Consider the following 15,804-nt stretch of genomic DNA (forward strand, 5'->3'; position numbering starts at 1 on the left):
TGTTAATCTTTGTGACGAAATGTTCACTTAGAAATGGGAAGAACTCGCATCTTCACATTTCTGGAACTTTTCAATAAAATGCAAACAGCATTTTGGTTAAATCTCATTTGATAGACAACAATGTTGTATAACATTATTGCACACTGAAGTTTCCAACAAAATCAGAAAGTTTTGGAGTTGGGCTTGAGTCTCGTAATCTTAAAAATAATTATGCTTACTACTAATTTACAATAATTACAATTTATGCCTGTCCCTAATCAATTCTGGGTCATTCATACTTACAGTGAAGAAAATATGGACACGTCAGCAACAAATATTTTCAGAATGCAAGAGCAAAGTTAACATTTCAGGTCAATGTCTTTTTTATCAGTTCTGACAAAAGGTCATCTACATGGAATGTGACCCGTTTTTCTCCCTGCACAGATGCTGCTGAAAGTGCTGCGTATTCCAGCTTCTTTCCAGCTGTAATTTTTTAATGTCAGAATCAGGAATGCTGAAAGCTATGGCAAGACCTGTAACTTTTCCCTCTTCCTCTTGAGAAAAACTATTGAACTCAACTATACTCACTTTGAATTAAAGTTCAAATTTTCCTTATTAAAACAGTTCAGACTTGTGTTGCCTATTTGAAGATCCTTATAATGGGCAATATTTATAAAATAAAGCTGCAGGCTCAATGGTAATCTGAGGTAAATATTCACAGAAGAGAATGTGCTTACTGATGATTAAAGCCAATTACATAATGGTATTAACTAAGTAAATATGCCAATTGCAAGAACTGAATGTCCATTCTCAAAAGATAAAACAGATCAAGTTTAATTTTGAATTTCACATAATACTTGGGTAGTGTGCATGCTGCCTGAAGATAAACGGGAATAAAATACTATTGTGCAAACTCAACACACAGAGAAAATAACTTACTGCGTTGTACAATTTGTCAAACTCCGCATAACGTCTCAAGACAAACCATTCATTCCTACCGACTCGAACCAGCACTTTGTAAACCTGTAGGAAAGAATAGTTATGATGGAAGAAGTTAATTTTAAAATATTATGCAGTCAAATCAACCCATCAACGTGTAACATTCTTCTAGTCTTTGTTCAGTGAACATCTCACATGCGTGTTATGTTGTACAATGAGTGGATATTTTTTGCACTTTCCATGGTCCTGCCACTACTTCATTGCGGACACTGAACTTTTCCCCCTGAAACTGGTACACTATAATGCTGAGAAACTACAGTGCCCTCCATAATGTTTGGTACAAAGACCCATTGTTTATTTATTTGCCTCTGTACTCCACAATTTAATATCTGTAAATGAAAAAAAACCCATAAGGTTAAAGTGCACATTGACAGATTTTAATAAAGGCCATTTTTATACATTTTGGTTTCACCATGGATAAATTACAGCAGTGTTTATACATAGTCCCCACATTTTAGGGCAGCATAATGTTTGGGACACAGCAATGACATACAAATGAAAACAGTCATGTTTAGTATTTTGTTGCATATCCTTTGCATGCAATGACTGCTTGAAGTCTGCGATTCATGGACATCACCAGTTGCTCGGTGTCTTCTCTGGTGATGCTCTGCCAGGCCTGTATTGCAGCCATCTTTAGCTTATGTTTAAGAAGGAACCTGCAGATGCTGGAAAATCGAAGGTAGACAAAAATGCTGGGGAAATAATAATAATAATAATGGATGGGATTTATATAGCGCCTTTCTAATACTCAAGGCGCTTTACATCGCATTATTCATTCACTCCTCAGTCACACTCGGTGGTGGTAAGCTACTTCTGTAGCCACAGCTGCCCTGGGGCAGACTGACGGAAGCGTGGCTGCCAATCTGCGCCTACGGCCCTTCCGACCACCACCAATCACTCACACACACAGGCAAAGGTGGGTGAAGTGTCTTGCCCAAGGACACAACAACAGTATGCACTCCAAGCGGGATTCGAACCGGCTACCTTCCGGTTGCCAGCCGAACACTTAGCCCATTGTGCCATCTGTCGTCAGCGGGTGAGGCAGCATCTATGGAGCGAAGGAAATAGGCAACGTTTCGGGCCGAACCCCTTCTTCATTTTTAGCTTATGCTTGTTTTGGGGGCTAGTTCCATTCAGTTTTCTCTTCAGCATATAAAAGGCATGCTCAGTTGGGTTCAGATTGGGTGATTGACTTGGCAACTCAAGAATTAACCATTTTTTAGCTTTGAAAAACTCCTTTGTTGCTTTAGCAGTATGTTTGGGATCATTGTCTTGCTGTAGAATGAACCGCCGGCTCATGAGTTTTGAGGCATTTGTTTGAACTTGAGCAGATAGGATGTGTCTGTACACTTCAGAATTCATTATGCTACTACCATCAGCAGTTGTATTATCAATGAAGATAAGTGAGCCAGTACCTTCAGCAGCCATACATGCCTAGGCCATAACACCCCACCATCTTGTTTCACAGATGATGTGGTATGCTTTGGATCTTGGGCAGTTCCTTCTCTCCTTCATACTTTGCTCTTGCCATCACTCTGATATAAGTTAATCTTCATCTCAACGGTCCACAAGATCTTTTTCCAGAACTATGATTGCACTTTTAAGTACTTCTTGGCAAACTGTACCCTGGCTATCCTATTTATGCGGCTAAGCAGTGGTTTGCATCTTGCAGGGTAGCCTCTGTATTTCTGTTCATGAAGTCTTCTGCGGACAGTGGTCATTGACAAATCCACACCTGACTCCCTAAGAGCGTTTCTGATCTGTTGGACAGGTGTTTGGGGTTTTTTCTTTATTATAGAGAGAATTCTTCTGTCATCAGCTGTGGAGGTCTTTCTTGACCTGCCCGTCCCTTTGCGATTACTAAGCTCACCAGTGCTCTCTTTCTTCTTAATGATGTTCCAAACAGTTGATTTTGGTAAGCCTAAGGTTTGGTTGATGCCTCTAACAGTTTTATTCTTGTTTCTCAATCTCATGGCTTATTTGACTTTCATTTGCACAACTTTGGTCCTCGTTTTGATAAACAGCAATAAAAGTTTCCAAAGGTGATGGAAAGACTGGAGAAAAGAGGAGGTGCTGAGAGCTCTCTTTTACCTACATTAAGGAGGCATTTAAACACACCTGAACAATTACAAACACCTGTGAAGCCATGTGTCCCAAACATTATGCCCTGAAATGGTGGGACTATGTATTAACACAGCTGTAATTTCTACATGGTGAAACCAAAATGTATAAAAATACCCTTTAATAAAATCTGACAATGTGCACTTTAACCACATGTGATTTTTTTATTACAAATCTCAAATTGTGGAATACAGAGGCAAATAAATAAATGATGGGTCTTTGTCCCAAACATTATGGAGAGCACTGTATCTCTCTCTCCTAACCCCATTCTCCTACCGTCTCCCCATAACCTCCGACACCCGTACTAATCAGGAATCTATCTATCTCTGCCTTAGATATATCCACTGACTTGGCCTCCACAGCCTTCTGTGGCAAAGAATTCCTCAGATTCACCACGCTCTGACTTTAGAAATTCCTCCTCATCTCCTTCCTAAATGAACGTCCTTTAATTCTTAGACTCTAGCCACAAGTCCCAGACTCTCCACATCCACTCTGTCTAAGCCTTTCACTATTCTGTACGTTTCAGTGAGGTCCCCCCTTATTCTTCTAACCTCTTCTAACAATCTAACCTTCCAGAGCAACCTATCATGCAGAACATTATCAAATGCAAATCTCAGCTTCACATCCACTTCACTATTAAGTGTACTACTTACAATTCAATCAAGTATGTCTAAATTGTCATTACACCCATCAATAAAGACCCAATTTTTGTGCTTCCATTATCATTTCTAATTGATTTTACCAACTCTCTCACTGATATTCCCCCCCGGTTCCATGTTGCATTAACTCCAACTCTCCTGGAGTATTGCCGTTCAGATCCTGTTCTAGGTTCCCCAGTGCATGTCTCCTGTCATCATGTCCTTTCCAAGATGTCACTCCTTGGCATTCTTCATAATTTGATATCACAGTGTAATAATCTTTCTTTATCTCCTATAAATTCTTTCTTTGCAGCTACTCTGTTTGTCCAACCTCTTCATAAATTACATCATTGTGCGGCAATATCAAAAATATGTTAATTGTGATTTAATATACGCCGCACATAATGTCTTGACAGAGTTCCAATAATTTCAACCAAAATAAAATTGCTGTAGGAACTCAGTGGGTCAGGCAGCATCTGTGGAAGGAAATGGACAGACAATGTTTAAGTCCAAATGCAAAACATTTTCTGTCCATTTCCTCTCATAGATGCTGCCTGATCTGCTGAGCTCCCCCAGCATTTTTTTTTTTCACTCCAGATTCCAGCATCTGCAGTCCATTTAATTTTAACATAGTTGATATGGATCCAAAAAGATAGAAACCTTAAAATTGATTGTTGGTGTAAAAATATTAATTTTTACTAACACAGAACAAATCGATTAGAAAATACTCTCTACCATCATAAGCTTTTATAAATTATTTAAATGCACAAGTCTATTTGTATTTGCTCAAAGCTTACAGCCATTTACTTCCATACTTACAGTGTAGCGTTTCTTTTTCTCACGGTGTTCATCAAAGCTGGGAATACTGACATTGGGGCATGATGACTTTGAATTCATGTTTGCTCCTTCTCCAAAAGGTGGTTGCAAAACAGAAGAAATGGTAGGTCTTGAATTTTATGGGTGTTCCTTCAAATATAGTAACTCAGGTACACATTTCCCTGCATTTGCCATAGGACCTATAAAATAACAAAGTTATATTGGACTGTGGAAATGGTAGTAAACCTGGCTACATCCTTCTTTAGGCTACAATACATTTGAGATTATAAAACAATTCTACACAACAGCACCACAATTCAAGTTTTCTTTTTCCAGTGTTTGCCTTTTCCTAACACAGGAACACTGTAGCAGAGAATGAGCCATCAGACCCCACAAGCCTGCCCCACCATGGCTGATCGACACTGGCCTCAACTCCTCTTCTGCACCAGCTCCCCTTATCCCTCTTTTCCGCAATCTTCAAATTTTGAACTATTTTCACCTTAAACGTATCTAATGATCTGGCTTCCACCACTCTTGGGGGAAAGAATTTGAGAAGGAGCAGATTCACTACCCTCAAAGAGGAAGTTTCTACAATTCAGCTTTAAATGACATCCCTTATTTTGTGGCTATGAACTTTAACTTCTTTCATTTTGTCACGGGTACATGGAATCTATTATTTCTAGTCTGTGTGGTTTAACATATAACCCTATCAGATTAAAATGATTTTGATCATATTTCATACATGCAAGGCAGAGATTATTATAACTGATCCACAGCTGCAGATGTTTTAAGAAATGCTCGTTTTAATAGGCAGAAATGTGCTTTTCGAAGAACCCAGCCTTCCTTTTAAAAAGGAAATGAAAGTTATCCTGGCAACATTCCAAGCTTTTGAAATAATTCAGCTTAACTTTATTTTCATATCATGTATTAGAACTTTGTGGTAGCAAAGCATGCTTTACGAGATATGATCAACTGAGTCAATATTACAAAATGTAGAACAGGTTCAAAATTGGTTTTATTGGTTTTGTTTTACAATGTAGCTTAAAGAAATTAGACATGCTGCTATTAGGCATGGTACTGTTGTTGATGTATTGACTTGGCTTGCTTCTCATTCATTTTGGAAACAACCATTATTGGCTAATAGCATTGCCAAAAACCTGAGGTACTGCACTACAGGTTATTGAAAATGAAAGTGAAGCCAACACAGCTCAGCAATGCAAACAATTGCCTGTGACATTGCCATTGCAATGCTATGTGTTTTTGTAGGCCTGAAGAAGAAACCTTCAGCATTGGTCCAGTTGAACACAAAACCTTGCAAATCAAGAAAGCTTTCAAAAAAAAATAAAAATCAGGATATTTAACATAACGTATACCGTAAGTAAATGGCACTGAAAATAACATTGCAGAGCTACATGTTTGAAACCTGGCATTGCATGGCCAATATAAAAGTGATCTAAACTTTGTTTAGAACAAGGTGTGTGTGTGTGTGTGTGTGTGTGTGTGTGTGTGTGTGTGTGTGTGTGTGTGTACGCACCTGTGAGCAGAAAATGTGGGAAAATTAATAAAGCAAATGAACCTGACCCATTTAGCATGAATCACCCATACACTCCCACCAAAACATCAAGGAGAAATTTGATGAATAAGGAGAAGGGCAAACTGCACATGGTTAATATGGGCACAGTATTAATTTTCCTTTTTCTGGGTTACTTCAGTTTTCATTAAGTGAAAAATACTCATGCCACACATTTTTGGCAATAATGATCAGTCAATAATGGGTGAAAGCAAAAATTATACCAAAAACTAAATCAAATGTAAACCAGAGTCATTTTTATTTTATACCAACACTTTAAACTACTTTCTACAGTAAGAAAAAAATCAAAAGCAGATAAATTCTGGTCCTATTCAGCAACTTTAAACTGGGTCCCTTGATTTTATATGAAGGGTGTATTTCATTCATGGGAGTTCTATCTTAATTCAGTATAACTTTTTTTAGGCACTAACTCAAAAACTTGGATATCTGCCATATAACTCCCATTTCCTTTCTAAAAGCAAACAATACTTTCTTTGAAAAGAAAGGCAAATAGAAAGATCAGAAATAATTATTTTGTTCAGGATGGTGAATGTATAGAATGGACTGCTGAGGAAGTTGAACTTTAGCTGATAATATCAGAAAGAAAATCAGCTAAAGGATCCTAGTTCATGAACTGCAAATGTCATGTTTTTGAACACTGGCATACCATATGAGCTGAAACTGGCTTTTCCTGTCCTGTACATTTCTAGGGCTGGATCATTAAAAATAACAAGGAAGTGATACTAAATTTGCAGAAGATGTTCAATCCAAGCATGACCCCAAGCTTCCAGTTGCAAGCCATTTGAATTCTCTACCTCCTTCCTATTCAGACCTCTCCTGGCTTCTTCCCCCAAACTGTTTCAGTGAAAATTAGCATAAGCTTGAGCAACAGAACTTAATCTTCAGATTGGGCACCTCAAACCTTCTTTGACATAACAAGTCTAGATCTGGTGTTCACTGCCATTGCTTCAGGCAACTGACAATAATCTACTTCCACCACAGAGCAGCAAATGGCTTACTCTCTTGTCAGATCTGCCTGATTCTGTGGATAAATCAAGTCTTGACACCCCCACTATAATTGGAAAATGAAACAAGGATCAAGAATCCTAATGCATAATGCAAAAACAACTCACAGCATTTTTTGGGCCCTCAGTGGCTGGAATGTTCAAGCTAAGTGGGCCGATATTAAAATTGAGATTAGCAAGAAATGTTAGCTCAGTGTTGACTGCAAAATCCTGGACACAGTTCAACAATTTCAGATCACAATCACCATTCCTTTCAACAGCTGCAGTTGATGGTTTGGTATTCCTATTTACAACGTGCCTGGACCACATTTGATTTTGTAACTTGTCACGTTATAGTGCACACTTGTCCCTGTCAGCTGCTGTCATATAACTTGACCTTTCATTCCAGCACACACTTTCTCCATTGGTCTTTGCTTTCCTTCTGGCAGTCTCTGAAATTACTTAAGATCCATTGCATGTTTATCCTTTTCTAATTCACATGAGATTATGTCGTCTTCTCTCTGCAGATACTGCCGAACCTGAATATTTTGTGTTTCGGATTTCAAACATCTGTAGCCTCATGATTTAGTAGAGATGTTAACATTAGAAAATAATGTTTTTCATATTTTAGATATTCAATGGAATGAGGATTATCACCACAAAATGATCACATAAAACTGATAGTTTCTCCAGCTGCATTTGAGACAGAAATCCATTGAGAGATTTGAAGTTCTTTGTGGTCCTTTTCAGGTGAGCAATCTGCATACACTTTCATGTTGGAATCTGTATGATTGTACACAGGTAATTTGCTGAGCGTAACAGGTAACAGAGAGCAATAATTTCCATTACGTCAGTCTCAGTTAAAGGGAGCATCATTAAAAAGGTACTTCGGAAATGTGAGCATGTTGGTGCAGTAGAATTTGATGGGAATAATCCTGCTTTTATTTCATTTTAAATCAAACTCAAAGAATTATTGTTCAACGGCAATCTAAGTGGTCTACCTGCACACAAGACCTAGATGACATTCAGGCAGATGCTAATAAAAGCCGATTTATACATGTGCTGCACATATGCTGCAAAATACCCTTTTCTATCAGAACAGAATCAAGTGACAGTCACTGGCATTACCATCATGAGTACCTGCCATCAACATCCTTGTCATCACCTTTATCAGAAATTCAACTGAACTTGCCACCAGAGCTGTAAAGAAGGTCAGATACTAGATATTCCATAATTAATAACAGCTTCGAACATTAACAAATCATTCGAAAGGTTTTGGCCCGAAATGTTGCCTATTTCCTTTGCTCCATAGATGCTGCTGCACCCGCTGAGTTTCTCCAGCATTTTTGTGTACCATTAACAAATCATAAGCCAGATGCATGATGGAATACTGTCCAGTTACCTAAATGAGTACAATTTCAACAAATCTTGAAGAACAAAGCATCGTGCATAATTGCCATCCCATTCTTTACCCTAAACATTCATTCCCTCCACAATCCAACATACTGTGGCTGCCAAGTGTACCATCTACAAAATACAATGCATTTTCTCTTTACACCTATAGCACTTCGCAAACCCAGTCTCTGCCACGAGGATGACAAGAACAACAGACATGGCCTCCACTGCCTGCAGGTTTCCTCAAAATGTTGTCTTTGCGATCAATGATCTAATGTATGAAACTTCTTATCAAACAGCACTGTACAAGTACCTCTCTCAAGTTTAAGAAGATGGCTCACAAACCCTTCAAGGCAAATAGATAGGCAATAAATCTTTTCTTCACAGTGCCGCCAACATATTGCAAAAAAAAATTAAAAGAAACCAAGGTGGATTGGGAGAAAGGTATTCTATGCATGATTTTGGTACCAAACATGCAGATTATCTGCACTGTCTTCTAAGAAATATGAGATGTAACTGCATACTGGTTAAAAACAGTTGCATCTCGTGTTATTTTTTTTAATACAAAAAATAGGCAACATCTTAAAGGCAAGGACCACTGATCAGTGGAAGTGCTCATTTCTGTATTGAGCATTCTGGTAGAGGAATCTGTTGGTGGATAAATGCCATAGAGGGAGTAACAATAAAAATCCTACCACATTGTATGACTGACTTGGCAAATTGAAATTCCTCATATGTTGCAAAACATACTTGGCTAATAAACTATTATTGTGATTGATTGTGATTGATTGATTGTGATTGTGACATTGAAAACTGATTTTAGCAGTGCAAAAAAAAAAAACAGATTCACTCGTTCACTCACACAAAGTTATAATGAACGCAAGCTACACCATTTTACAGTCACTGTATTTGTGACCTGCCGCTTTCAGCTGGGGACTTCCAATAAACCTGGTGCTTAGATTTGAAGAGCACAATAAAAACCCAAACACTACCATGATAAGAACAACTTGGCATTTGGACAATGTTGTAAAACTTCCCAAGAACCTCACAGCAATGTTATTGAACAAAATTCTGATCTGAAGCCAAAATAACTTAAGGAAACCTTTATGGATAAGGATAGGGCTGACCCACAAGTTAAAGTTCTAAGTTGGGTCAAGTTTGTTCAGAAACTTTTCATCAGGCAATAGAGAGCCCTACAAGGGAGAGGACAAAGCTTGACCCACTCTTAGGGAATTGGGCAAGGCAAACGACTGAAGTGTCAGCTGGCGAGCCATTTGGGACAAGCGGTAATAGTACTATTTTCATTACAATAATTATGCATTAGGTCAGGGATGATCCACAAGTTAAATTGGGACAAGGACAACTTTAATGGTTTGGACTGAAGTTTGCAAAAGTTAATTGGAATAGTTTACCTGTAGGCAAAGGGTTGGCCAGAAAGGAGGATGCTATTAAAAGTACGAGAGATCAATGTATGCGGGTTGCTGTCAGAGCGAAGGACATGGCAGGAACCTTGGATGAAAAGAAAAACTGAGACTCTAGTCAGGAAAAAGGAGGCCTGGGTCAGATGTAGGCAGATGCGATCAAGTGTATCCCTGGAGGTGTAGAGGGGATTGAAGAGCATACTTAAGAAGGAAATCAGGAGGGCAAAAAGGTGGCATGAGATAGCTCTGGCAGAAAAGATTGAGAAGAGATATTATGATATTAAGAGAAAAAGGGTAACTAGAGAGAAAATATGGCTCGCAGAAAACAAAGTGCTCATCTATACGTGAAGTCACAGACGATGGACAAAGTTCTCAATAAATAATGCTCTGCTTTTACCATGGAGCAAGAGATGAAGACTTGGAAACTGGGGACAGATAATGGAGACTGCCTTGAGGACAGTCCATATTTCAGTCGAGGAGCTGCTGGATGTCCCAAGATTTATGAAGATAGATAAATCTCCCAGACCTAATAGGGTGTATTCGTGGACACTGTGGGAAGCTAGAATAGGGGAGCCCTTGCTCTGATTCAACATTAGACACAGATGAGGTGCCAGAAGACTGAAGGATGGGTAATGCTGTGCCTCTATTTAAGAAGGGTTACAACAAAAAACCTGGAAACTATAGACGAGGAAGATTAACATCTGTGATATGAAAGTTACTGGAGATGATTCTGAGGGATAAGATTCACATGCATTTGGATTGACAGAATATAATTAGGTAGAGTCAGCATGCTTTTCTGTAGGAGATCGTGTCTCATGAACTTGACTGCGTTTAAGAAGGAGTAACAACCAGGTTGTCAAGGGGTGGGCCACAGACATAATCCACATGGACTTCAGCAAGGCCTTTGATGAGGATCCCTGGATAGGCTGCTCTGGAAGGTTAGACTGCATGAGATCCAGGGAGAGCTGGCTAACTGGATACAGAATGTGTAGGAAGAAAATGCAGATGCTGGTTTACACCGAAGATAGACACAAAATGCTGGAAATCCATGAAAATTACAATTCTGAAATTTCTTTGCATGCATGTACAAACTAGTCCAAAGGTCTCTCCCTGGAATGCACTGTGAGCTGGCAGGCGGCTTTCCAACACCCAACTCTTCATGACATTCAGCATGAGTGTTTGAACTAGGGGTAATTGCTCAATATTTGTGCATTAAGGTATGTCTTCAGACAGAATATAAAGGGAATTCCAGGCAACGCCTTTGCTGGTGAAGGCACCGTCGTCAATAAGAGAGCAATTAAAATATATGTAGACACAAAATGCTGGAGTAACTCAGCAGGACAGGAAGCATGTCTGGAGAGAAGGAATGGACGACGTTTCGGGTCGAGACCCTTTTTCAGAACTAAAATACAGGGATGTGTGAAAGTAGAGAATTGCAAGAGGGCAGTTATGTCACGGAGAAGTCACAAGAATAGACGAGTAAAATCAGAAAAAAGATTTCGAAACTTCGGAAAACAAAACATTGCTCAACAACAAATCAGTGTAGGTAAGAAAGACTTTGGGGTGATGGGAGAATGGATCCATGTAAAGGTTTGAGTAACAAAGTTTGTAAAGAATGAAAATTAAGTGGGAGTGAAATGCACAGCTGAAATTAAGAATAGGTAACATAATGAGTCAGGATCCCAGTATTGTTATGCATATTTATTTTTTTAAATAATGTAGTTAAAGTATTCAGTACAGATATTAACCTGGCTTTAGATCGGCAAGAATGAAAATTACATTTCTGACTTTAAAAAAAAAGTAGCATTATGTATATTGAGATACCTGCTTCCCAGGAGATGGGAATAAATGCATTTAAAGAGAGAGTGTACAATTTTATATCAATTCTACAGGGTAAAAACAGATCATTTGGCTTTGATGGTCTATTATGGTTGAGTTCTTCATTAGGATGGAGAGTGACATTGTTAATTCAGAAACAAGGGTCCTGAACTTAGAGAAAGGTAACTTTGAGGGTATGAGACGTGAATTGGCCAAGATAGACTGGCAATTGATTCTTAATGGATTGACGGTGGATATGCAATGGAAGGCATTTAAAGACTGCATGGATGAACTACAACAATTGTTCATCCCCGTTTGGCAAAAAAATAAATCGGGGAAGGTAGTGCATCCGTGGATAACAAGGGAAATCAGGGATAGTATCAAAACAAAAGATGAAGCGTACAAATTAGCCAGAAAAAGCAGCCTACCAGAGGACTGGGAGAAATTAAGAGTCCAGCAGAGGAGGACAAAGGGCTTAATTAGGAAAGGGAAAATAGATTATGAAAGAAAACCGGCAGGGAACATAAAAACTGACTGCAACAGCTTTTATAGATATGTGAAGAGAAAAAGATTAGTTAAAACAAATGTAGGTCCCTTGCAGTCAGAAACAGGTGAATTGATCATGGGGAACAAGGACATGGCAGACCAATTGAATAACTACTTTGGTTCTGTCTTCACTAAGGAAGACATAAATAATCTGCCGGAAATAGCAGGGGGCCGGGGGTCAAATGAGATGGAGGAACTGAGTGAAATCCAGGTTAGCCGGGAAGTGGTGTTAGGTAAATTGAATGGATTAAAGGCCGATAAATCCCCAGGGCCAGATAGGCTGCATGCCAGAGTACTTAAGGAAGTAGCCCCAGAAATAGTGGATGCATTAGTGATAATTTTTCAAAACTCTTTAGATTCTGGAGTAGTTCCTTAGGATTGGAGGGTAGCTAATGTAACCCCACTTTTTAAAAAGGGAGGGATAGAGAAAACGGGGAATTACAGACCAATTAGTCTAATGTCGGTAGTGGGAAAACTGCAAAAATCAGTTATTAAAGATGGGATAGCAGCACATTTGGAAAGTGGTGAAATCATTGGACAAAGTCAGCATGGATTTATGAAAGGTAAATCATGTCTGACGAATCTTATAGACTTTTTAGAGGATGTAACTAGTAGAGTGGATAAGGGAGAACCAGTGGATGTGTTATATCTGGACTTTCAGAAGGCTTTCGACAAGGTCCCACATAAGAGATTAGTATACAAACTTAAAGCACACGGTATTGGGGGTTCAGTATTGATGTGGATAGAGAACTGGCTGGCAGGCAGGAAGCAAAGAGTAGGAGTAAACGGGTCCTTTTCACAATGGCAGGCAGTGACTAGTGGGGTACTGCAAGGCTCAGTGCTGGGACCCCAGCTATTTACGATATATATTAATGATCTGGATGAGGGAATTGAATGCAACATCTCCAAATTTGCGGATGACACAAAGCTGGGGGGGCAGTGTTAGCTGTGAGGAGGATGCTAGGAGACTGCAAGGTGACTTGGATAGGCTGGGTGAGTGGGCAAATGTTTGGCAGATGCAGTATAATGTGGTTAAATGTGAGGTTATCCACTTTGGTGGCAAAAACAGGAAAGTAGACTATTATCTGAATGGTGGCCGATTAGGAAAGGGGGAGATGCAACGAGATCTGGGTGTCATGGTACACCAGTCATTGAAAGTAGGCATGCAGGTGCAGCAGGCAGTGAAGAAAGCGAATGGTATGTTAGCTTTCATAGCAAAAGGATTTGAGTATAGGAGCAGGGAGTACAGGGTCTTGGTGAGACCACACCTGGAGTATTGCGTACAGTTTTGGTCTCCAAACCTGAGGAAGGACATTATTGCCATAGAGGGAGTGCAGAGAAGGTTCACCAGACTGATTCCTGGGATGTCAGGACTTTCATATGAAGAAAGACTGGATAGACTCGGCTTATACTCGCTAGAATTTAGGAGAATGAGGGGGGATCTTATAGAAACTTACAAAATTCTTAAGGGGTTGGACAGGCTAGATGCAGGAAGATTGTTCCCGATGTTGGGGAAGTCCAGGACAAGGGGTCACAGCTTAAGGATAAGGGGGAAATCCGTTAAGACCGAGATGAGAAAAACATTTTTCACACAGAGAGTGGTGAATCTCTGGAACTCTCTGCCACAGAGGGTAGTTGAGGCCAGTTCATTGGCTATATTTAAGAGGGAGTTAGATGTGGCCCTTGTGGCTAAAGGGATCAGGGGGTATGGAGAGAAGGCAGGTACGGGATACTGAGTTGGGATGATCAGCCATGATTATATTGAATGGCGGTGCAGGCTCGAAGGGCCGAATGGCCTACTCCTGCATCTATTTTCTATGTTTCTATTTTTCTATGTTAAGCAATTTATGCTCTTATAAGAGCCTTCTCCCATTAGTCTCTACCATGGTCTTTCAGACTTCATCAGGTTAAAGAAAAAAAAAACATGAAATCAAGAGACTGCATATGGTGGAATTTAAAAATAAAAAAATAAAATATTGAAAACAATCAGCCAGTCAAGCAATATCTAAAGAGGGAGAAACAGAGTGAATGCTTCAAATAAAAGATAATTAGAACTGGGATGATGAGAAGATAAGTTAGAATTAAGTTGCAGGGAGGGATGGAACAATCTTTGATCGGGTAAGGCCAGGATTTCCCCCAGGATAAGCAGTAAATTAATCCATCTGGTCAATAGGGGCAGTTGGGTAGAGAGTTCTTTGGTCAGAGGATCAGGAGAGTTAGAGAACAAGAACACAGAAAAAGCGGTTTAAAAAATGGCAAAATACAGAGCTGCAGGTCATATCCAACATGTCAAGCTACACTAATGGACAGGCAAAGCTTGGTCACAGACTTATGGTAAGATGCCTATTCTGAAACAGGTGAAGAAAATGAGTTGCCTTCAGTTGTTGAATTTGGCATCAGGTCTGTAAGGCTGCACAAGCACAGGTGGATGGCAAGGTGCTGTCCCTCGTTTATATTGACCCATGTTGTAACACCACAGGAAAGCACAGAGTGGGATCAGAGTGGATATGGGAACTGCAGGCAAGATTGCCCTTGGAGACTGCACACAGGTCTTCCGTAAAGCAATAACACAACTGTGTTTCCTTTCACCAGTAGAGGAGGTCATATCATGAACACCAAATGCAGTGCACTAGATTGGAAAATGAGCAAGTAAATCATTGCATAGACTGTTTAGTTCCATGTGAAAGGAAATACATGTGATCGCTTGCATTTATATGGCGAGTGATAAAGGTGGAGACAGTGGTGCAAACCAGGGAATTGCAAAAGGAATGGCCCCTTAGAAATATTGAAAGGAGAATGGAAAATCTATTTGGTGATGGAACCATGTTGAACATGACAGTAATGGTAAGGATGATCCATTGATTGCAGAGACCAATGGGATATAAGGCAAGATTACAAAAAGTAGTAAACACTGCCCAGTCCATCATCGGCTCTGACCTTCCTTCCATCGAGGGGATTTATCGCAGTCGCTGCCTCAAAAAGGCTGGCAGTATCATCAAAGACCCACACCATCCTGGCCACACACTGATCTCCCTGCTACCTTCAGGTAGAAGGTACAGGAGCCTGAAGACTGCAACAACCAGGTTCAGGAATAGCTACTTCCCCTCAGCCATCAGGTTATTAAACCTGGCTCGGACAAAACTCTGATTATTAGCAACCACTTTCTGTTATTTGCACTACCAGTTTATTTATTCATGTGTGTATATATTTATATCATGGTATATGGACACATTTATCTGTTTTGTAGTAAATGCCTACTATTTTCTGTGTGCTTAAGCAAAGCAAGAATTTCATTGTCCTATACAGGGACACATGACAATAAACTCACTTGAACTTGAACTTGAACTTGACCAGGGGAAAGTGGTCCTTATTCTATCCAGAAGGCAAGGGGGACGAGCATAGGTGATGGAAATAGCTAAGATGTGTCAAGGGTTCCGATAACAATGGTGGAAGAGAAGCTGTGATTCATGCAGAAGGACAACACCTCAAAGTCGCAT

The 15,804-nt window shown here is 39.7% G+C and overlaps 1 protein-coding gene across 4 annotated transcripts in view; it reads right to left on the minus strand.

Moving 5' to 3' along the window:
* LOC116972068 (serine/threonine-protein kinase Sgk3) overlaps positions 1–15,804 on the minus strand; it is a 124,950-nt gene that overhangs the window by 37,213 nt on the left and 71,933 nt on the right. For all 4 annotated transcript variants that reach the window (XM_033019376.1, XM_033019379.1, XM_033019375.1 and 1 more), the window contains exons 2-3: positions 4,557–4,753; positions 919–1,002 (exon numbers count right to left, since the gene is read on the minus strand). In XM_033019376.1, the coding sequence (XP_032875267.1) occupies positions 919–1,002; positions 4,557–4,634 (162 nt within the window). In that variant the 5' untranslated portion in view covers positions 4,635–4,753. The remainder of the gene's footprint in view (positions 1–918; positions 1,003–4,556; positions 4,754–15,804) is intronic.

The sequence above is a fragment of the Amblyraja radiata genome, chromosome 4, assembly GCF_010909765.2.
Source record: "Amblyraja radiata isolate CabotCenter1 chromosome 4, sAmbRad1.1.pri, whole genome shotgun sequence".
NCBI lineage: Eukaryota > Metazoa > Chordata > Chondrichthyes > Rajiformes > Rajidae > Amblyraja > Amblyraja radiata.